Source organism: Coloeus monedula (assembly GCF_965178545.1).
Source record: "Coloeus monedula genome assembly, chromosome: 11".
Classification (NCBI taxonomy): domain Eukaryota; kingdom Metazoa; phylum Chordata; class Aves; order Passeriformes; family Corvidae; genus Coloeus; species Coloeus monedula.
The window spans coordinates 10,556,469-10,579,232 of NC_138791.1; the positions used below are offsets into that span (position 1 = coordinate 10,556,469).

Genomic DNA, 22,764 nt, shown 5'->3' on the forward strand with positions numbered 1-22,764 from the left:
GCAATGGTGACAATGGGGGGATGCTCCCAGTTGTGAGTGGCTGTTTGACTGGCAGCCTGTCTGTCCCTGGCATCCCCATCAGACCTGACCCATTTACCCAGTCAACAGCCCAGCCACACACGAATGGAGCAAATGCAGCCCTCCAGCCTTGGCCTGGACTGCTAAAGGCAGCACCCTGTAAAGGTGTCTTTTGGGTCACACAGAACCTTCAGAAATACCCACCTTTGGGCTGTTTCTATAAAATCCCAACAGCCAGCATCCACAATCCAACCCACTTAGGTCATACCCTTGGCTTCCTCTCTGCCTACATTCAAAGCTTTCCAAAGCAAAACCTAACCTTGCAAACAGAAAAAAGGCACTTTGTATTTCTGAAGAGAACATCTTCAGCCTGGGCCGGAGCTTTCCGGGCCGGGAATTGCTCTGCCCGTGCCAAAGCCGAATTGCTGGGGCCAAGATGCTCCGGGGCCAGCTCTGGAGTCGGGATGCTGTGGAGCAGGGATGCTGCGGGACAGGGGTCGGGATGCTGCAGGGTCAGGATGCTGCGGGGCCGGGATGCTGTGGGACCATGATGCTGTGGGACGGGGGCCGGGATGCTGCGGCACGAGGGTTGGGATGCTGCGGGATGGGGGTCGGGATGCTGCGGTACCGAGGCCGGCGCTGGGCAGCCGCGGCCCTCGCCGCAGGCACGGTCCGACCCTTCCCGGTCCGACCCTTCCCGGTCCGACGAAAAGCGCTGGAAGACGGGAGCAGGACGGAGCTAGGAGGACCCCGTGTGACCGGTGATCCCAACTACAAGCGGTGTAATTCCCTGTACGGGTGCTGGGAACAATTTCTCTGAGGGCTCCTGCTTGGTTGTGGCTTCACAAACTGTTTCAGTGCGTCCCTTTTTCTTTTTAAGGAGAAAATATCAAGGAGGCCTGGGTCACCTCTAAAGTGTAACTGGATTTGGTTTGTCCTCTGCTTGGAAGCGGGAATGTGGCCGTGCCTGATGCGCAGCAAGGGCATGAACTACAAGGGGATGCCCCGGGGTCTGCCCCCAGGAGCAGGGCAGGGCATCATCCCCTCGGCCCTGCCCGAGCACTCCTCTGTGAGCAGGGAATGTGACCAGGAGAAGGTGCCAGTCCTGGCCTCGCTGAAGAGAGGACCATGATAGTAATGTCCCCCAGCCTCCTGCAAGGTTCCCATCCTGGCTTCAGGCTGCGGAGCTTGGGGACAAGCAACTCCAAACGAGTCAGCTTGGTCCTGGAGTTTGGCCCAAGGCTTGGGAGCTACTGGGGAGCTCTCAGAGCACCAGGGACACAAAAAAAACAAGAACAGCCTCACTTTGATATGTTCACATGTGCACAAATATACAGTGAAAATAATGATTCTATTATAATGTATAATAGAATTACTGCTGGGTCAATCTACGTATTCTATATTGAGCAATTACATTTGTATATGTTTATAATACTTAATAGACATTTGGCTTATGCATGTGTACATATGTGTGTCTGTACACCATCCCATTTATTATATAAATACTCACATACCCCCCAGCATAAAAGAGAGAGTACCTTCCCTTGCTGCACTGTTGAGCTTTGCCACAGTCCAGTGTGGCTCAGCACTTAATGAAGAGCCAGCCCCTTCCTCCCAGTGCCTCCAACAGCTCCAGCCTTCAGAGTGGTGGGCACTCTGCCTGTGCTGTGGGTTTTCCATGCTGTGGAGCTGCTCTCCCCATCCCTCATGGCCCATGTGAAACTGTTGAGTTTCTCCTTCCAGTGGAACAAAACAAAGCTTCAGTGATCAGGAGGTTTCCTTCCAGAGCTTGCTGTGCACCACAGATTGGGTTGTTTACCAGCTGGAGGATTAAATAAACTTTCATTGAAGGGGAAAAAAATAAAAAGGGTGTTCAAGTATGTCTTGGAAGCAGTGTCTCCCTTGAAGGAGGCTTTTCAGACTTCCTGTGTTTGCTGGCTGGCACTTCGCTTGTCCTTGGTAAGGAAGCTCCATCTCACAGAGAGTTTCTGGAAAATTACTGTGTTAGGATGGAGGCAGTAAGTGGAAGCAGTGGAGGGAGAAAAATAAATGGTTTGACTGTCCCTGAAAACAAACCCCTGTTCCTATCTGCATCTACAGATGGTGACAGCCCCTTCTTTGCCTGCAAAGAGAGACCCTTATGCGTCCAGGAATGGGGGAGCCCCTGACCAACCTTCCTCTCTAGTTCAGCTGGGATCTGAAGGTCCCAGCAGCCACTCCAGCACCCCAACACATGTGGTGGTGCAGGGCAGGCACCCACCCTCTCCCAAACTCCAGTGCTCTTCCTCAGTCCCCATCCCACAACACTGACATGAACCTGAGATTTAGTTTATTGGGGGACAACCAGTGGCTGATGTCAGGAGAGAACCTACCTGCACTGCTAATACAGTGGGAAATAAAACCATGGGACATTAGGAAAAATTATACTGTTTCACTGCCCACTACTAGAGTCTAGATCAGCTGGCTGATGGCTGCACAGGGCTCAAAAATAGCCAATCTCATTCTCTACCAACACTCCACATTTTCCTTTATTCCCTCTAAAGGTTACAACAAGGTAAGCCTTCCACTAGCATCTCACAGCATTGGATGGGTTTCTCAGGCCAGGGCCAGCACTGAGCCCAAAGGGGCAGTTCAGCAGCCAAGGACTAAAGAGCAGCAAAAAAGAAGTTCTCCTCTCCCACCTCCTCCTTTTTTAAGGCTATTGCTTCTTTGGGAGCCATGAGGACTAAATACAAATAAAAGCCACTGTTGGCTGGAACTGAGGTGCTGGTGACTCTGGCAGGGTGGGTCCAGCCCAGTGAAAATCTGGGCACTGTAATGACACAGACACAGCAGCAGAGAAGCCAGGCCCACTGCTGGCAGTGACTTTCCTGCTGGGTTAGACTGAAGACAGAAATCACTATGAAATGTCCCCACCCTGTCTGGGCTCTGCTACCCACACAAGTCTGCTCTGAAACTGAAATCTGTGGAGGAAAAGGGAGGAAAACAATCCCCTCCCCAAATCTTCTCCCTCACAAAATCACTCCAACACAACACCACAGGGAGCATAAAACCAGGTAGGACCTGCTGTGACGTACTGAAAGTTCTTAAAAGCTGAGGAGCCTGCAGGTATTTAAGCATCAAATTTCTTCTTTTAAGGGGAGGGAAGGGGGAGGATGCCTGGACAACTCAGGGGCTTCTGGCCCTGCTGGGGCAATTGGTGCCAGGGGACAGAGCAGTGCTGCCCACTCACTGGAAGGGCTGGGGGTGCTTTCTTAGAGGAGCAAGTTCAGATGGAGTTACAGGAATGCTGATCCAAGTTGTGCTCCGGGGTTACATATAAGCTTTGTTAGCAAAGGCCCTTTCTCATTTGCACAGAGAAGAAAAAAGGAGGAAAGAGAAAGAGTAAACAGGCTGAGCAGCCAAATAACTAGCCTCTCACTGCCCTTAAAAAAAAAAGGAAAAAATCCCCTTTTATTGAAACCATTTCCTTTGGTTATATCATTTCTCTTGAGGCTGGAAGCAATTTTAAATCTTAAGTGCGTTCCCTGCACTAAGTGCACGGGCATGAGGCTGATGCTTGGCTGCCCACCAAGGGGTGCCCTGGAGAGCAGCACATCTTGCTGTGCCCTCTGCCATCTCCCCACATCACCTCTGAGCCTCAGTGCCTCCTGCAAGGGGGCAACCCTTGAGCCCAGCATGGACAAGGTGCAGCACAGGTCACCTTGGTGCAGCTGTGTCCCACAAGTAGGACACAGATGGCATCCATTACGTGTTCCCATCCATGTCCTCTGTCAAGTGACAAGCAGATTAAGCTGAGTTCTGCCCAGAAATCCCCCGATGAAGGGACATACCAGTGCCAGGGCTTTGCTGCAAGCACACAGCAGAGAAGCAGCCAGCGTTGAGCACTGGGATTTGATGCTGGAGGAGTGTGACTCGGGTCCCTTGTAGTCTGTACCAGCCACCTGCTCCAGTCTAAGTCTTACGCAGGATTGGAGGAAGCAGGGGCAAATCTGTGTTAGTAAGAGAAAAGCAGAAGGAGTTTCATGTGTTCAGGATCCTGTAGAAGGCTGGGGTATCCCCAGCATCTTGGCTTTAGCACCAGCCTTACCTGATTCACAAGATCAGCAAAAGCACCAAGCTCCAGAGAGGACCTCTCTGAGGTGGTGGGGACAATGCAGCAAGGAGGAGGAAACATGGTGTTGAGGCAGGAGGAGTTATTTGCCAGGACTGCTCAAGCCAGTGCCAAATTGGAGCTAATAAATGTTTACAAAGTAAAGCACTAAGCTTAAGTTATTAAAATATATATGTACATCTGCTCTAATGCAGCCCCTGAAACTGGGACTGGCAGTCAGATGCTTTGCTTTCCCCACAGGCCCCCTCAGCTGCTGCTGCTGCTGCAATTCTCACCCATGGGTGCTCTGGCCGAGCAGAGCCAACAACACAGAGGCTGCAGGGGAAGATAAAGCAGCGAGACCCGAGCCAGGGCAGTGTGTGCCTCGCATCCTGAAACCTCCCTGCCGGGGAGCCGCCGTGCACAGCCTCTCCAGCTCAGCAGCATGGGACAATTTGTTCCTCATGACAATAAAAGGAAGAGGAAGCTTGGAGAAAGGGCAGACAACAGCTTATTTCTTTCTCAGGGAGTGCTTCTCTCCATGCCTGGCAGCCCAGAGCTGAACAGCTTTTGCTCTTAGGGACCTTCAGCCATGTGTCAAACCCATGCAGGGGCTTCAGCTTTGCAGCAGCTCTGGGACACCAGAGCAGAGCTGGGAGCAAAGAAACACCCAAGGCCAGCAGGAACCCAACACATCTCAGATATAAGTGTTTTAGAGATGGCAGGTCCTTGAATAAGGCATCTGTCTGCCAGCAGACTGGGGGACTTGACCTCCTCTTTTCCCTTCTCCAACAACGAGGCAGATAATTAATAAAGGTGAGGCCTAGTGACATTTTTCAAAGGTTTGATCCGTGTCCTCGACTCCTGACTCTTCAGCATCTTATTATCTGGAGGACTCTATTGCTTCTTCAATTTCAGAGAGAAATTGGCTGCTTTCAGTCCCACAAGCCTCCCTGACATGTCCCTGGTAGCATCAGATTGCCACCCTGGAGCAAGGACCTGAGGAGTCACTGGCCACAGCCTTGTGCCTGATCATCACCCAGACCAACACAGGCGGCTTCTGGACTCATCCCAGAGCAATTGTTAATGAGTGGATGGTGACTGTGGGAGAGGGAATGGGCTTTAGTTCTAACTTGAAACATGTGGGTGGCAAAAAGTTCTTGGTTAGGAAACACTGATTTTCCTGAAGCCCTATTAAAATTGTGTTGTCCAACACTGAGTGGATAAGAAAGAAGCAACAAGTTCTACCTGACAAGTTAGAACTAGAAACAGGCAGAGTCATGGCAACAAAAAAGCAACCTGCAGATCCACAGCATTACTTCTTTTTTTTTACCCACTTTATTTATGTGTGTGTTTCTATAAACATTTTAACTACTGGACAGGACATTTCATAAACCGTAAAAACAAACCTTCCTGCCCCCAAAATGCAATCTAACCAGCTTTTTGGTCAGACACCAGCAATGCTGCCAGGGCAGGTAGGTGGTATCCCTAGATAACCTCCCACTGGGCATGAGCCAGCAGCTCACTGCCTCAGATCCTGAGCCTCTGAGCGATGGAGAGGAGACAAGTTTAAAGACCTGGTTGCTCTCCTACTCCAGGGATTCAGCAGGAGGAAAGTGGGCTGAATCAAGAATTTCCCTTGATGGAGAGTCAGAGTCCGATGGAGGGGCTGCAACACCCACTTGCAGGATCAGACACAGTGACCTAGGCAGGCTTTGGAGCAGCCTCGGGGCCGTATCAGGGCTGGGCACTGAAACCACGGCCCAAATGCTCCTTCCTTCCAGTGGCCCAAACGCTCCCTGTTGCCTTGTTTGCCAGGTGCAGGTGTGAGCAGCAGGTGCTTCTTAAAACCGTCTCGCTCACTTGCAAGGGCACGAGTTTGTGGGTGCTGATTCCTCGAGGGGGGTGAGCCTGGCTTTAAGGCACCATGGGGAGGGCAGGTGGGGTGTCAGGGTGGCAGGGGAGGCCCAACCCAGCCGGGTGACCCAGTGTGGATCGCCAGGAACCCCGTTGTCCTGAGGAAAGCACCGTATCACACGTGATGAGAGCAGCACGTGGACTCTCAGTTCCCCAGGTTCATGTCTGTGCCGTGGATGAGCCAAACCAGGCGGAAACAGATGGCCAGGAATCCAGTGCCCAGGAGATCACCCAGGGCAGTGAGGTAGGGGATGGAGAAATTATCTGGGTCCAGAGCCTTCCTCCACATCAGGCGCACGATCAGGTCGGCCACGTAGAGCAGGATCCCCACCTGAGAGAGGCAAGACAGGCCCTGCTGTGAGGCAGTGGGAAGGTAACGCCCAGAAACCCTCAGCTCAAAGCCAAAGTGATGTGGCCATGGCCAGGGTACCAGAGCTAACAGAGGTCACTGAGCAGCTGCACCTTCCCCAGAGAGCTGGTGTGGAGATCCTGCTTGAACTGCTCACCAGCACCGCCTGCCCAAACCAGAGCCTGGCCACACCAAAAGCATCTCCCAAAGGTGCAGTTCCTACCTCCCATGCCTTGAATGGGAGTGCTCCCACTCACTCCACCAGATGAAGGGTTCGTGTGAATATGCAGGCAACCCCAAAGGACAAGTTTGTTGCCAGACTTTTTTCTCTTCAACCTTCTTTTTTCCATCAGAAATTCAGGTCATGTCTGCTTTGTTTTTCCTAAAAGTCTCAGTGGACAACTGGAGTTTGAGGCAGTTTTTACATCAAAGCTACCCCAAGCAGAACTGACATGTTAGAAAAATAAAATAATTTCTTTTTTTTCACCTCAACATTTTAAAAATCTCTGTTGTGATTTCTTTTAATTCTTATTTCATTCCCAATTCTGATAAACGGAGGAAAAAATACTTTGGTTAAAGACTGTCTAGTTAATTGAACTAAGAAGGGAGAGAGAATTTGTGCCCCACATCTGTGGTCCCTCCATGGGAGACCACAGCACATCAGGAACCAAAGCCTGAGGCAGCATTTCTAAAGGTGAAAACTGCAAGCTGGGTTGGGAGAAAGGAAGGAGGAGAGATGGGGGAAGCAAATTAAATAACAGAATCACAGAAACTAAAGCTGGCTGGAAATTCAAGAGTTTTACCAAGATCATTTGTCTTCCTCAATTCAGGATCAAATACATCCACATCTTTCCTGATGGAAAATTTGTTTAACTTGTGCTGAACAACCCTCAGAGATGGAGATGCCACACTAAGCAATCAACCCCATGGCTTTTTTCCCCCCGTTTTTGTTTTTCCCAAGGCCTAACATGAATCTGCCTTTTTCCATTTGAAATCCATGATTTCATGTTTCCTCCCCTAGTGACCACATAGCAAATGTTATTCTGTCCCTCCCTACAGAAATTTGGTAGATTAAAGGTAGTTTAACCAGATTTTTCTCAAGCCTCTCTACTTTGGACTAATTAACCCCAGTCCATTCAATCACTCCCCTGAGGTCATTTTTTCTGGGCCTCTGATCTTTCTCTTTGGGCTTCCTCCAACTGACCCAAACTTTTCCCACCCCTTCTTTCTTACTGTCTTTCTTTATAAAAAGTATAACAGGGGGAAAAAAGGACCAGGCTGAGTGTATTCTCCTCCTTTGGCCTCCATGGGAATCTTTCGGGGTCAGTGGTGTTGCTGGGATGCTGCTCTTTATGCTGTCATTTATTCTTCGTATTTTCATGCTTGGCTTTGGTTGAGGAGTTACCTCGATGCATAAAGAGAAGAATAAATATTTTCCTTTACAACTATGGCTGTGCTGCTGGGCTCAGGGTTGTGCAAAGGTCGAGAAAAGCTGATTGTTTACACACACAAGGAATTCACCCTCAGAGACAAGGCTGCTTGTAAGGCAAAGTGAGAGTCAGCCACCTCACCGTGCAAATTAATTAATCACTGATCTAAAAGGGCAAATGAAGTCAGAGCCTCTGTGAGTTCAGGCAACAGCCACATGCATTTCTGAGTGAGAATAATAAAGTTTACAGGGCAGGAAAAACAGCAAAAGGGAACAAGCAGGACAAATCAGATGATCTGCCCATTGCCTACCAGGAACTTTTACTTTTGAAGAAGAACTGCTCAGGGCCTGGGTTTTCCCCTTGTTTTTTTACCCACATGGCCCTGCCCGCAGGGATTCTCTAGGTCTTCACCATAATATGTGACACTGGTTTCCAAAAAGGGTGGGGAAAACTGCTGGCTGGAGTTCACTGCCTTTCACTTGCCCCTTGCTGGGGTGACTAGAGGCGGCCTAGAAATACTTGGAGCTTAGAGACTGAAGAAGTGAACATTTTAAAACAAGGTACTGCCTTGCTAAGTGTGTCTCAGCACACTCACTGCAGCTCAGGACATTGAGAACTTGTTCCTCCTCTCACCCTAAAGCACAGTCATGCTCATGTGGGAAACCAGAGCCTGGCAATTTGGGTGAAGTATTAGTGGACCTACAGAAGGTACATGATGCTTGGTAGAAGCACACCTGAGACGACAGGAAACAGAGGCTGCTGCTGGATGTTTTACTGTGACTCCTTTTTAACCTGGAGAATGCTGGTTTTATGTTATCTGATAGGTCCCTTTTGGATGAGAGTTTGGGGTTTACCTGCAGCAAAGCAGCGGCCAGATAGAACATCACAAAGGTGAAGGACAGGGACGTGTGGCCTCCCTGCAGCAGGTGGATGGTGTAGAGGAACACGAGGTGCCCTGGGATAACCAGGAGGAACAGGACCCGGGCTGACTTGGAATTCACCCCTGCAGAGCACAGAGACAGAAACAGGGGTAACAGCAGCTGCAGAGGGTGCGGGAGGGCAGGACACAGTGCATGTTTTAATGCATAAACCTGGGGCTGTCCCCTCCCACCAACCACACTGCTAATGCCTTCTCCAGATCACACAGACATGGGAAGCATCTGCAGGATCAGCCCAGCAGCTTTGTCTAGCACTAAAACTACATGCCAAAGACTTTGTGCTCCATGCTCATCCACTCTGATTCTTGCAGACACTCCTCTCAGCTGCTCTCTGCCTCTCACAACTTCTGCTCTGCCTTGCTGCAACAGATTTTCCCAGTTTATAGTTTGATCTAGCACTAACTCTCAACCTAACAGGGAAAATCAAGAGGAACTCTATAAAGACAACAGACCCAAAATTGAGTTTTGCTGATGCTTAAGTATTTCCAGTGCTGAAGATGGAGGAATTGCTGATTTTCAGCAAGATTATGGTCTATTCACTGCTCTGTCCACAGGTGACGGCTCTAGGCTGGCCATTAAAATGACTTTCTGTTAGATCAAATCTAAGATTCTTTTTCAATTACTTTCTTTAGTGCTCCCTGAAGGCCACTTTCTTTGCATGCCAGTGAGCAAATATGCCATAAGCCTTTTTTTCACCTGCCCACTGCAAAGATGTTTTCTCTCAGATCTGAGAATTCTCTGTAGAAGGGGGAAGTTCTGCCTTTGAAACCCACCTAGTCCTTCACCAACCAGGCTTGGGAAAGGAGCTATCTGTGATCACAGGCCTTGAGACATGGACACCAAGGGTTCAGGGTCTACCTGATGAGAAGAATGTGGTGCATGGGTTGGGCCAATTCTGCCTCATCTTGTACGGCAAAACTCCAGGCATGCTCCAGAAGTGCAGGAATGTAGAAATTCGGCTGGCTTGGATGGCGACCAGATTCCCTCCAACACCTGTGAGGCCAAAACACAGAAAACTTGTAAACCAGCTTCACCACAGCAGGAAACATCAATCTAAAACCTAACCCAAGGTGAGTCAATCTGCATCCACTGAGAGCAGCAGGGAGAGAAAGAGAAAACCTCATCCCTGCATCCCTAGTGGTGCTGCACTATTCACTTTGCAGGAACAGCTCTTAAAAATCAGGAAGGCTCCAGTAATTGTATCCTTCTGACTGCTGACTGAAAACATTTTCCCTTTCTCCCCAGCACCGGATGCAAATGCCATGTGGCCTCTGAAGAGGATGTAATTGCACCTGGTTTGACACAGTCTGTGAACAGCACCCAGGGAAAGCAGTACAGATGCTGCTCATGGCCACTTCTTGGATTTACTCACTCAGAGAACCATTATTATTTAAAAGGCAACAAACATCACAGAGAGTGATTGTATGTCTGTCTGAAGGTACCTAACACACTTGTTAAATGAGAAGGAATCATGAGAATGAATTAGAACCCAAATATGTTAGCTAATTAAAGTAAATTAATTCCTTCCAGACTGATTAATTCTAGCAAACATGAAAAAGCCGGTACATTTTCCAGTAGAAAATAGAGGGATAATGATCTGTGGAGCAAACCATCCCCACCCTAAATATTTTCAGGGTGGAAATGCCACATAAAAGATAACAGTGAGCCAGATGCTACAGGCTTCTCATGTTTTCCCTTCCCTGGAGAAGAAATCATCGTTAAATGTGAAATTTTCCAGACGGGAATCAAAGTGAAAATACTCAGGCTGTCTCACTGTGGCTCAAGGTGGGACCTGAGCCATGCACTGCCATGCTCTGCACATTCAAAGTGAAGGGCTGCCTGTGCAAAGACACAGAGCACTGCATAACTCTGCCACCAGCTCTGCCAAACGAGTCACCTGTCCCCACAGAGCGACCTCTGGGTCAATCATTGCTCAACTAAACGGCTGTTGGCTTTCCCAAGCAGGTTCCTTGGCTAACCCTGCTGGAAAGGGTTTGTCAGCAAGGTGGTTGTCTTTATGCAGATCCAGTAAGGTGGCAGCTGGGTGACACCCTCTGGCACTGCAACAGGACACCATGCTTTGGGGGTGACATGAGGCCAAGCCCTAGGGACCTGGGTTTCCCCTGGAATGGCCTGTCCTACAAGAATGTTATAATAAGATAAAAAAGCCAGTGGATCTTCAGTGATACAAGGATTCCCAGCAGATTGTACTGATAGGTGTGTGTATAAAAGTACTGTGAATATAAATATAAACATAAATATACACAAAATATGTTGAGGCATATATATTAAAAATCCAATTATATCCAATCCACATATATAATCTTTTAGATACATACATGTATATAATATTATTATATCAATATTTATCAACAATCTGTATAGGGGATGCTTGCACAGCACAAATTACTGAGTGGAGGGAAGGAAACAAGGGAAAATGGATTTATTGTGACATCCCAGTAGGTTTGATGTTATGAGAAGTGTCAATGTAGCTCTCAGAGATGCTGTTAACCTTTCTGCACAGCTCTGTCCTCGCTGCTATTTTGCTCCAGAGACACTTCAAAACATAAGCAGGGTTGTGATGGGGACCAGTAGTTCCACTCATGATGGGAGCAGGGTCTTGAACATTGATCTCTCTGCAGGGGCAACAGCGGATACCAGAACCCTTGGGAGGAGGGGGAGGGATAAATAAAAGCATGCATAACCCCCCAAGCCCAACCTACCGTTAATCACAGGTGTGAAAACTGCCATGCCTTCAAAGTTTGGGTCAGTTACAGTTTTGTCCAGGATGAGCCCACCAATGCTGTTAAAAAAAAGGACAGGAAATGAGGGTGGAACGATCTTTTCCCAGGGCAGTTCCTACACTGTGAAAATAGCACACTGAGGTGGGTTACTGCATCTTCCCCACTGCCAGGGTGGGACTGTTCACCATGTACCCCTTTTACAGCTCAGTTTTCACCAACAGAAAGCATTACACATTTTGTGAATGGCATAATGAGTTCAGAAAGACCTCCTCGGCCACCCCCAGGCAAAACTGGTAGTAGTTAGGAAAGCTTTATCATTCTCACACAAAGTTTTGTTACACTTCTGTACTGGCCTTAGCAGTTTTTAAAAATTCTCTCCCAGATCTCTGATGCTTGTGAAAGATGTAGCACAGGAGGAATAAACTACCTGGTGTTGGGGAAGACGAAACAGGAAGGCCTTATAAATATGATTGCCTGACAAAAGATTTTGGGAATATGAAAACTATAAGCGACATCGAAATGAAAGCCACCTTTGAGATACCAAGTCTTAGTTACTGAACAACTGGAAAACAATGGTATGGCCGACTGAATGTAATCCCCTCTTGATTGAACAATACCCTCTGCTTGCAGGCAGGTCCAAGGGTCAGAACAGACCCTACTAGCTCAGCAGAAGGGGTCCAAAGAGTAGTTTTTAGGAGTTAAGATGTAACACTCTATGGTAATATAAGAACTCTTATAGGCTGTATGTAAATGCTATAGGATTTGTATCTTGTATTAGATTGGTTAGTGACAATTAGAATATTCAGTACAGAAGATGATTTATTGTATTGTAACCAGGACTTCAGACACTCCTTTTTACTACATTCATGCTCTCTCTCTTACTATACACTCTCACTATACACTCTTACTGTAGACTCTTACTATTCTCTCTTTGCTTACCTGCTTACTCTCTTGCTCTCTTGGGCCTGCTCAGAGCTGCCAGCTGCAGCTCTAAGCAGTGCCCCTGTACCCACGCCCTTCGCAATAAACCGCATGTTCCAAGATCTGACTACAGAGATCTCTCGTCTCCGTCCCCGACCGTCCGAACCCAGACCGAGTGACCCCCCTGAACCTACAGTCTGGCGCCCAACGTGGGGCACGAACCCCCCAAGAACCTTCAGTCTGGCGCACAACGTGATTGAAGGCTCGGTTCAGCTTTCTCCATCTGTGGGAGACTTCTCCATGGACGGTAACTAAAAGACCAGTTATAGCCACCTAGAACGTGTCGTGAGCACGGCATACCGTTGCTGCGCATCGTAAAAGCCGGAGCTCTATAATTCTGCCGAGGCAGCCCTCGAGCACGGGTATTACCTGGAGCTCTTGGAGGGAATTGCCTGGCAGTCCTCGAGCACAGGCGGCCACTGCTGCGCAGCGGCTACCTGGAGCTCTGTGAGGAAGTTTGCCGTGGCACCCCTCGAGCACGGACACGCTGCTAAGCAGTGCTGACCGGAGCTCTAAGGAGGGACCCTGCCGCGCGTCCCGAGCACAGGCGAGTAGTGCTCAGCACCGCCCGCACTGGAGCTCTTAGTGTGACCCACCCGTGAGGTCCTGAGCACGGAAAGCCGTTGACACGCGACGCCTAAAACCGGAGCTCTGAGAGAGGACCCAAAAGCAGCGTCCTGAGCGCCGAGTGGAGTGCCTGGCCAGCCCCCCACGACGGACCCCTGAGCAAGGACACTGCTCCTACGACATCTAAGTGAGTATCATACTGGTCTGATAATGGGACAAATGCACTCTGCCCATGACAGAGATCTCTATAAGCAACTTAAGCATTTACTAAGCTCTAGTTCAAGACAATTACCTAAACAGGAGCTAAAAAACCTCTTAGAATGGACTCTGATTAATTTCCCAAATGCTGACCGTTCAGCCGTCTTTACAAGAGACTTCTGGGACACAGTTGGGGTTAAGCTCTTTAATAATATTTCCTACCGGGATATGGCTGCCGCGCAGCTGCTCCCAGCTTGCAGAGCGCTGGTGGAGCTGTTTGCTGCGAAGGCGCCGCCCGCAGCAGTCACCCCGGCGAGCCCGGCTCCTGCTGCGAGCCCGGCTCCTGCTGCGAGCCCGGCTCCTGCTGCGAGCCCGGCTCCTGCTGCGAGCCCGGCTCCTGCTGCGAGCCCGGCTCCTGCTGCGAGCCCGCCCCTTGCCGCCGCGAGCCTGCAATGGGGCACGGCCCCCGCCTCTCCGCCGGTCCTCGCGGCTCCAGTACCCGCGGTCCGGCTGACTCGCGCCGCCCCGCCCCCCGCGCTCGCGGTCCCGGCACCCGTTGCCCCGGCCCCAGCCACCCCACCGGACCCTACGGCCCCTCCCACCATCCCCGCCCCCGCCATCCCGCTCGTCCCCGCTGTCCCGGCTCCCGCCCTCGGTTCCAGCGTCTTCGCGGCCCCGCCCCTCGCTTCTATCACCCCGTCCGCCAGCGTCTCCGCGACCCCGCCCCTTGCCCCTGCCCCCACGTGCCCCCCCGTTGCTGCCGTCATTGTTACCCCACCCCCCACTGCTGGCATATTCGTAGCCCCGCCCCCCGGCGATACCCCGGCGGGGGCAGCGGCCACCCCCCTGCTAGCTACGGGTGCTACCGCTCCCCCAGCCGCGCCGGTTATGGCCATGGCTGCCATTATAGCCGGCCCCCCGCAAAGCCAAGCGGCGACCCTTCTTCCAGCCCCCCAGGTCCCCCTTGCCGCCACCGACACGGCGCCGGTGGTAGCTGATAGCCCATCCGCGTCCGTCGCTGCTGCGTCTTCACAGTCTCCTGCCGCTCCCGAACCACCAGTACCGACAGCGCCTGTCACGACCGCGCTGGGGCCCCCGGTGCCCCCGGTACACGTTGCCGCGGGAACCCTGCTCCCTCACCCTACCGTTCAAGCGCACACAGCACGCCCCGAGCTGTCCCCCAGCCCCGCGGCAGCACAGACGTCTATGTCTACTCCCGTCCCTGCCGGCGTTCCTGCGCAATCCCCCGATCCCGGCACACCATCGCTCGCGCTGGAACGCGGAGCGCCCCAGCCCTGCGAGCCACTTGCTGCTGGTGCCGCAGCGTCTGCACGGATGACTGCAGCCCCCTCCGTGCCTGCCGCTGCTCCAGCCCCGTCTCCCGGCACCTCCGCTCCGGCAGCGTCGTTCCTGCCCGCCGCACCACCACCCACCCCAGCCCAGCCTACAAGCTCCCAGCGGCAGCACGCCGTGATCCAGCCGCCGGCCCTCCTGCCTCCCGCCGCCCCGAGACCATCTCCTGCCGACAGAGCAGCTCTGCCGCCGCCGCCCGCCTCCGTGGCCCCAGACCGCACCCTGCTGTATCCACCGCAGCCTCCCGCTTCTCAGCTGCCAAATAGTGCAGTCCCACCGCCACCGGCATCCATGATCGTCCCATCGCCCCCTCCCTCGACCGCGGCCGCAGCCCCAGCCCCTGGTTCTGCAGTCCTGCCATCTCCCGCTCTCCCCGAACCGCCCGCCACACGGACTGCCGCCATCACAGCCTGCCACGTTGACCTGATGATGCAACCCACGCATGCGCAATTGCTGCAACTTCCGGACCAGCGATATCACTCCGCTCACACTCCTCCAACCGCAGCACCGCTCCCGGGACCAGCCGCACATCACCCCGCGGCTCCGCCGCCTGCCCCCCTGCCTCCGCCGCCGCATCCCGGAGCCAACCCAAGCAGCACCGAATCACGCCCGCACTCCCTCGAACACCCAGCCGCGCTATCGCCCTCTGCGCTCCTGACACCAAATGTGACTACTTTGTATCACCAATCCATCGCACTGCCACAGCCAGGCACACAAGCCGTGCAACGAGGAGGGGGAGGGTGGAATATGACACCTGCTTTTATAAATACAGGACAGACTGAGAACTATTTTGCCCCTGCAAATGCCAACACCTTAATCCCAATACAAAACAATTCCCAAAAAGAATTAAGTCTGTTCCCAAACAGGTTCACTGTCCCCCCAGTGTTTGGGACAGACTCCTCAACCCAAAAAGAGACACTAAACCCTGAAAATTCGCCTGCGTTAATCCCAAAAGTAGAAAACTCCCAAAAATGTTTTAATAATTTTCAATTAACAGACTGGCATGAAGTCAGACGCCAAATTTGCAAAGAGGAAAATCTAAATCCTTTAGCTATGCCTGTACTATTCAGCCAGCAAGCTGGTGGTCCTAGAACATGGCAAGCTATCCCACACCATGAGATTAAAGAGTTGCGGAAAGCAATAAAGGACAGTGGTATCTGCTCTCCATACTTCAAGCAACTGCTGAAAAGTACCCTGGAAGGACATACACTCATACCAAATGACTGTAAAAATCTTGCTAGTATAATTCTCACAGACTCACAATATATGCTATGGGAACTCAAATGGAAGAGACTGCTTGCAGGGGTACTAGCCACTTATAAACAAAGTACTGACGCAGACCTTCGTACCCTTGTCATATCTAAGCTGACTGGTGACCATCCTGATGATCAAAATGACAATCAAATAAATTTACCCAAAACAGCATTAGATGACATCAAAAAGATGGCCCGCAAAGCCTTCTTGCAAATTCAGCCTGCAGGAAGTTTTGAGAAAGCCTACAATCTCATTAGCCAAGAGTTGTCTGAACCATTCACCACATTTGTGGACCGGGTCATCCAAGCAGCAGAACGACAATGCAGCGACGACATAGCTCGCCCAATAATGATACGGGACATTATTGAAAATAATGCCAATGCAGAATGTAAAAAAGTTATCAAAACTCTGGGAAAAGAAAGACCCACAGTGCCTGAGATGATTGACGTCTGTAACAAAATAGGAGGCCCACAGCAGGTGGCAACTATCCAAGCAAATGAACTTGGAAAAGCTCTAGGAGAAAAAATTGAAAGGGCTCTGACAGCTCAAACAGTACAAACAGCTGCACAGGCAGCACAAGCAGAAGCACGAGACCAAAAACTTACTGAAATCCTGGCTGCCTTGCATCTAAACTTCCAGCAACAAGGCAACACCATAGCTGTTATGCAAGCTGCTCCAGGACCTTGTTATTCCTGTAAAAAACCCGGCCATATCATGAAGAACTGCCCAGAACTCAAAAAGGGTGCACAAGCACCGGATCGCTGCCCTATCTGCAAGAAGGGAAAGCATTTTGCCTGGCAGTGTCGATCCAGACAAGATACAAGTGGAAAACACAGTCCAAAAAACTCCAATACGAGCGCGCAATGCCATCGCGTGACGAAACAAGTAGTGGCACCCCAAACACCCAAGATAAAATTTATGAATACCCCGACTCAAAACCACTTCGCTTCACCGTCAGCGCAACCCCAAGTAATGACCCAGGCCTACTACCCCCAGGGTCCCAGTGTACGTTGGCAACCTCCAAGCCAACAACCTTTTTAAAGGATAATGGCTATGACTATATTTCAACAAGAATTATAGGGACTTCACAAAATAGACAAGACTTTTTGGTTGTTGGTAAAGAGAGGAATGGCATCCTGGGACTGCTAGTTTTGCCTTGTGTAATATCTGCTAGCTGCAATGAAGAACTGCTAGTGCTAGCTAATGCCTGCCATCCCCCATTGTACATCCCACCTAGAACCCCTATAGCTATTGCTATAGCACTGCCCATGGGAACTGCGGAACAAGTACCATCGTGCCGTCTCTCAGTTGCTCCTGAAAGTCCTGAGGTTCTATGGGTTCAACACATAAGTCAGCAACGACCAATGCTAACTTGTGAATTGTCAAATGGTGGGATTCAAGTTAACATCAAGGGGATGATTGATACGGGGGCAGATGTTTCTGTTATCTCTTATTATAATTGGCCAACAGATTGGAAATTAATAACCCCCCCAGGCGCTCTCACAGGCATTGGAGGTGTCACTCCATGCCTGCGGAGCGAATCTGTAATCAGTATTACAGGACCACAAGGGAAAAAGGCATTGATCCGTCCCTATGTAGTGCAAAAACCCATCACAGTGTGGGGAAGAGATTTGCTCTCTGAATGGGGAGCCAAAATTGAACTGGATTTTTCATAGGGACCACTAAAGCACTCAGTACTTTAAAACTGACCTGGAAAACTGACACCCCTGTCTGGGTCGACCAGTGGTCCCTGCCAGATCATAAGCTGAGTGCCCTCAAAAAACTAGTGATTGAACAACTGCAAAAAGGACACATTCAACCTACTAACAGTCCCTGGAACTCGCCTGTGTTTGTAATCCATAAGAAAACTTCTGACACGTGGCGATTGTTACATGATCTCAGAAAAATCAATGCAGTAATTGAAGACATGGGCCCTCTCCAACCTGGCCTGCCCAACCTTTCCATGATCCCAAGAAATTGGCCGCTTGTAATTATCGATCTAAAAGACTGTTTCTTCAACATCCCACTGCATCCAGACGATGCTCCTCGTTTTGCCTTTTCCGTTCCAAGTACAAACCTGCAAGAACCGCTTCAAAGGTATCATTGGCTAGTTTTGCCTCAAGGCATGAAGAACTCACCGACTATTTGCCAACATTTTGTAGCCCGTACTTTGTCCCCAGTCCGTGAGCAATTCCCGCAATCAATTATTCTCCACTACATGGATGATTTGCTCATCGCAGCGTCAACACAAAAACAAATGGAAGAAACTCGTAACAGTGTTGTTGCTGAAATCAAAAAGGCTGGACTGGTGATCTCTGAATCAAAAATACAAGAGACTGCTCCCTGGAAATATCTAGGATGGAAACTAACAGAACAGTCTATTACACCTCAAAAAATACAAATTCGAACTGATGTTCGTACCTTGCAGGACTTGCATCGGCTCTTAGGAGAAATCAATTGGGTCAGGCCTGTGCTAGGAATCACTAATGATGAACTTGCTCCACTCTTTGATTTGTTGAGAGGAGACAGTGATATTAAATCCCCTAAATCTCTCACTCCTGAAGCTTGCAAGGCCCTAGAAAAAATTACTGATGCTCTGCAGAACAGGCAGGCACATCGCTGTATTCCTAACAAACCCTTTTTCCTTGCAGTTTTAGGAGAAAAGTTGAGACTGTACGGCCTCATTTTTCAATGGGATTCCTCTCAAATAGAACCGCTGTTAATAATTGAATGGGTTTTTCTTCCTTACAGGTCGCCAAAGACAATCCTCACACCTTTAGAAATGATGTCTCAAATCATCATCAAAGGCAGAGCAAGGCTTCTTTCGATAGCAGGTTGTGAATTTGCAATTATCTATTTGCCCATGATTAAATCCTATTTTGATTGGGCAATGCAAAAATCAGAGGACTTGATGTATGCCTTGCTCGATTTTCCAGGTGTTTGCTCTATTCATTACCCAGCACACGGAATAATCAAAGCTAAATTGTGCTACAAAGAAAAACCCCTAATCAGTGAAGAGCCTTTAGATGCGGTCACTATCTTCACTGATGGGTCAGGGCGAACACACAATTCTGTGGTCACATGGCAAAATAAAGATACTAAAGTCTGGACACAAGATGTTCAAAAAGTTGAAGGTTCTCCTCAAATTGTTGAATTGGCAGCTGTTGTAAGAGCTTTTCAGCTCTTTCCAGAACCTTTCAACCTAATCACTGATTCAGCATATGTTGCTGGTATTATTAAAAGGATTGAAGGATCTGTTTTAAAGGATGTGAACAACGACAAATTGTGTCTTTGGCTCACCTGTCTCTACCAAATTTTATCACACAGAACTAATCCTTATTTCGTTTGCCACATTAGAGCTCATTCTGGTCTTCCAGGATTTATGGCAGAAGGAAACGCACGAGCTGATGCATTGGCATCAGCAGCATCTAATGGAGAAGTTGCAGCAGGCATTGAAAATCCTACCTCGGTGTTTGCTGCAACTACCTTGCCTAACACTATTGAACAAGCCAAATTAAGTCATGCGTTCTTTCACCAAAATGCACAGGCAATCAAACGAGATTTTCACATTACTTTAGAACAAGCTCAAAATATTGTACGAGCTTGCCCAAACTGTCAGCTTGTTCAACCTGTCCCCTCCTCAGGAGCCACCAACCCACGAGGGTTGGAGAGCTTACAGAAATGGCAAACAGATGTTACTAAGTACCCCTCTTTTGGAAAACTTAGAAATATTCATGTCTCTGTCGATACATTCTCAAATGCAGTCTTCGCCTCTGTGCATACAGGAGAAACAGCTAAGCATGTTTGCCATCATTTTTCACAAGCTTTTTCCTATTTAGGTATCCCGCAAGAAATTAAAACTGATAACGGTCCTTCTTATGTTTCACAAGAATTAGCTGCATTCTTAAATGACTGGGGTGTCCGCCATACATTTGGTATTCCCTACTCCCCCACGAGTCAAGGAATAATAGAAAGAACACATCAAACTCTAAAACGCATTTTAGATCAACAGAAAGGGGGAGGAGCTCAGGATACACCTCAAAGGAGGTTGAACAAGGCTTTGTATGTTTACAATTTTTTGAATAGCTCTGCAGAAGAGCCTGACCCCCCCATTTACAGACATTTCTTAAACAACAAAAAAGCAAAGCTGAAAGAACACCCCCCAGTTTTAATTAAGAATCTAGAATCAGGAAAAATAGAAGGACCATACAAACTTATAACATGGGGGAAGGGGTTTGCGTGTGTTTCCACAGGTGGAGAGCTCAAGTGGGTTCCAGCAAAAAACGTGAAGCCATACCACGCACCAAAGCCTGCCGACGCCTCCACATCAGCCAGTGACCCTGCACGTGGAAGCCAGGAAGCAAGCACCCAGACCTGAAGTGCGCAGAATCACCAAAAGAAAGCGATCTGCCAAAAACAGCTCAAGAAAATAATGGAGTTTTCTCATTTGCGCGCGTGCATGTTGCTTTTTTTCTTATGTTTTAGTTTTTGTAGTGAAGCTTTACCTGTAAATCAACCAAAGACAAATGTCTGGGTTGCCTTAGCCAAATCTGCAGGCTCTGATACCATCTGTCTATCTGATACAAGCCCTGACAAACCTTTTTCAACCTGTTTAGTTGGAATACCTTTTCCAGAAGGTTTTGATAATGTTACTCTAGATAAGTACTGGCCATACGACGATCATCAAGTATCTCCAACTACCAGCCATAAACACCAAACTTATATTGATAACTCTAAAATTGATAAATCTGACCTTCAAGAGCTAGAAATCCTAGGCTCGTTAACTATGGATACCTGCTATTTCTTTCACTTTCTAGGAGAAAATGGTCCTCATTTAAACGTTACCCCATATCACCCAGCTTATAGCAATGTAACTTCTTGGTGCAATCAAGCAAAGCTTCTTATATATGACGAACCTTATGCAGATCGTTTTAACAAACTTCCTATCCGATTCCCTAGAGGAATTTGGCTCATCTGTGGAGACAGAGCCTGGCAAGGTATACCTTCAAAAATAGATGGTGGCCCTTGTGCTCTGGGACAACTTACAATTATTGCTCCCAGTGTCAAAGAAGTAATCAAAAAGAAAAGCAGAAAGATTAGATCCTCCTGGGGACATCAGTATGAGAGCGACTGTGATAGTAACTTTCACCCTTGGAACTCTGAAAAATCAATTGTTGCGAGCATCTTTCTACCTCAGTTAAGTTCCTCAATTGCGTTAAAACAGTTAAACAAGTTGGGATGCTGGCTCAGCAAGGAGGTAAATGCCACCTCTACTATGATCAGTGACTTATTAACCGACGAGGAAGCAGTCAGACATGCCACTTTACAAAATAGAGCTGCAATTGATTATCTTTTATTAGCACATGGGCATGGCTGTGAAGATTTTGAAGGACTATGTTGCATGAACTTATCCGACCATTCTGTTTCCATTCACAAACAGTTACAAAACCTAAGGGACCTAGCTAACCAAATTACAACAGATAACCCGTCTTGGCTAGACAGCTTGTTTGATGGTTGGAGCTTTGCACCTTGGCTAAGGGAACTCTGTAAAATAGGCTTGATTATTCTAGTAGTAATAATTATAGTTCTAGTAGCAGTACCTTGTATACTTCAGTGTGTGCAAAAAATGACGAGTAGGACTGTGTCTAATATCTTAGTTGTTCATCGGAACGGGGGAGATGTTGGGGAAGACGAAACAGGAAGGCCTTATAAATATGATTGCCTGACAAAAGATTTTGGGAATATGAAAACTATAAGCGACATCGAAATGAAAGCCACCTTTGAGATACCAAGTCTTAGTTACTGAACAACTGGAAAACAATGGTATGGCCGACTGAATGTAATCCCCTCTTGATTGAACAATACCCTCTGCTTGCAGGCAGGTCCAAGGGTCAGAACAGACCCTACTAGCTCAGCAGAAGGGGTCCAAAGAGTAGTTTTTAGGAGTTAAGATGTAACACTCTATGGTAATATAAGAACTCTTATAGGCTGTATGTAAATGCTATAGGATTTGTATCTTGTATTAGATTGGTTAGTGACAATTAGAATATTCAGTACAGAAGATGATTTATTGTATTGTAACCAGGACTTCAGACACTCCTTTTTACTACATTCATGCTCTCTCTCTTACTATACACTCTCACTATACACTCTTACTGTAGACTCTTACTATTCTCTCTTTGCTTACCTGCTTACTCTCTTGCTCTCTTGGGCCTGCTCAGAGCTGCCAGCTGCAGCTCTAAGCAGTGCCCCTGTACCCACGCCCTTCGCAATAAACCGCATGTTCCAAGATCTGACTACAGAGATCTCTCGTCTCCGTCCCCGACCGTCCGAACCCAGACCGAGTGACCCCCCTGAACCTACAACCTGGCTCTATGTTTACCAATATTTTCCCCTTGCAGCTGGATAAGAATGAGGTTGAAGCCTGACAATTTGTGATGATCATCATCTGTGCTTTCAGTCTCCTGGCTGTCACCCATGTGGTGCCTGGATGTGCGAGTGAGACTTAAAATGATTTGCTTTTTTCAGTCCTTTGGGGGCTCCTTATCTGCTGTCTTGCAGCCTGTTGGAGAGTCACCAAGGGCTGAGAAGCTCTGGGCAAACACCCTTCTGCAGTCCCTTCCAGTGTCACTTTTGATGGCCTAAGTGAGCAAGGGGTCTCTCTGCAGTGTGCACACAGGGGTGGGCTGGGAGCAGTGCCTCCTTTACCTGCTGATGCTCATGGCAACAATAACCGGCTGCCACCCAGATTTCAGGACTTCGGCCAGGGAAGGACTTTGCTTGGCTATAGCAACCCAGAGAGGGATCATGACAATGAAGACAGCACAGATCAGAGGAGAAAGGTACTTCACATCTGGCAAGGAAAAGAAATCTTGAATTAAATGCCTGCAGCTTCACTGGTTGCCAAAATCATATTGCACAA

General features: G+C 48.9%; 1 protein-coding gene across 4 annotated transcripts in view; it reads right to left on the bottom strand.

The window, feature by feature from the left end:
• Positions 1 to 5,448: 5,448 nt before the first annotated feature.
• Positions 5,449 to 22,764, bottom strand: part of SLC41A3 (solute carrier family 41 member 3) — a 36,535-nt gene continuing 19,219 nt past the window's right edge. For all 4 annotated transcript variants that reach the window (XM_082288761.1, XM_082288764.1, XM_082288762.1 and 1 more), the window contains 5 exons: positions 22,551 to 22,695; positions 11,469 to 11,548; positions 9,604 to 9,738; positions 8,662 to 8,810; positions 5,449 to 6,359 (listed from right to left, as the gene is read on the bottom strand). In XM_082288761.1, coding sequence (XP_082144887.1) covers positions 6,174 to 6,359; positions 8,662 to 8,810; positions 9,604 to 9,738; positions 11,469 to 11,548; positions 22,551 to 22,695 — 695 coding nt within the window. In that variant the 3' untranslated portion in view covers positions 5,449 to 6,173. The remainder of the gene's footprint in view (positions 6,360 to 8,661; positions 8,811 to 9,603; positions 9,739 to 11,468; positions 11,549 to 22,550; positions 22,696 to 22,764) is intronic.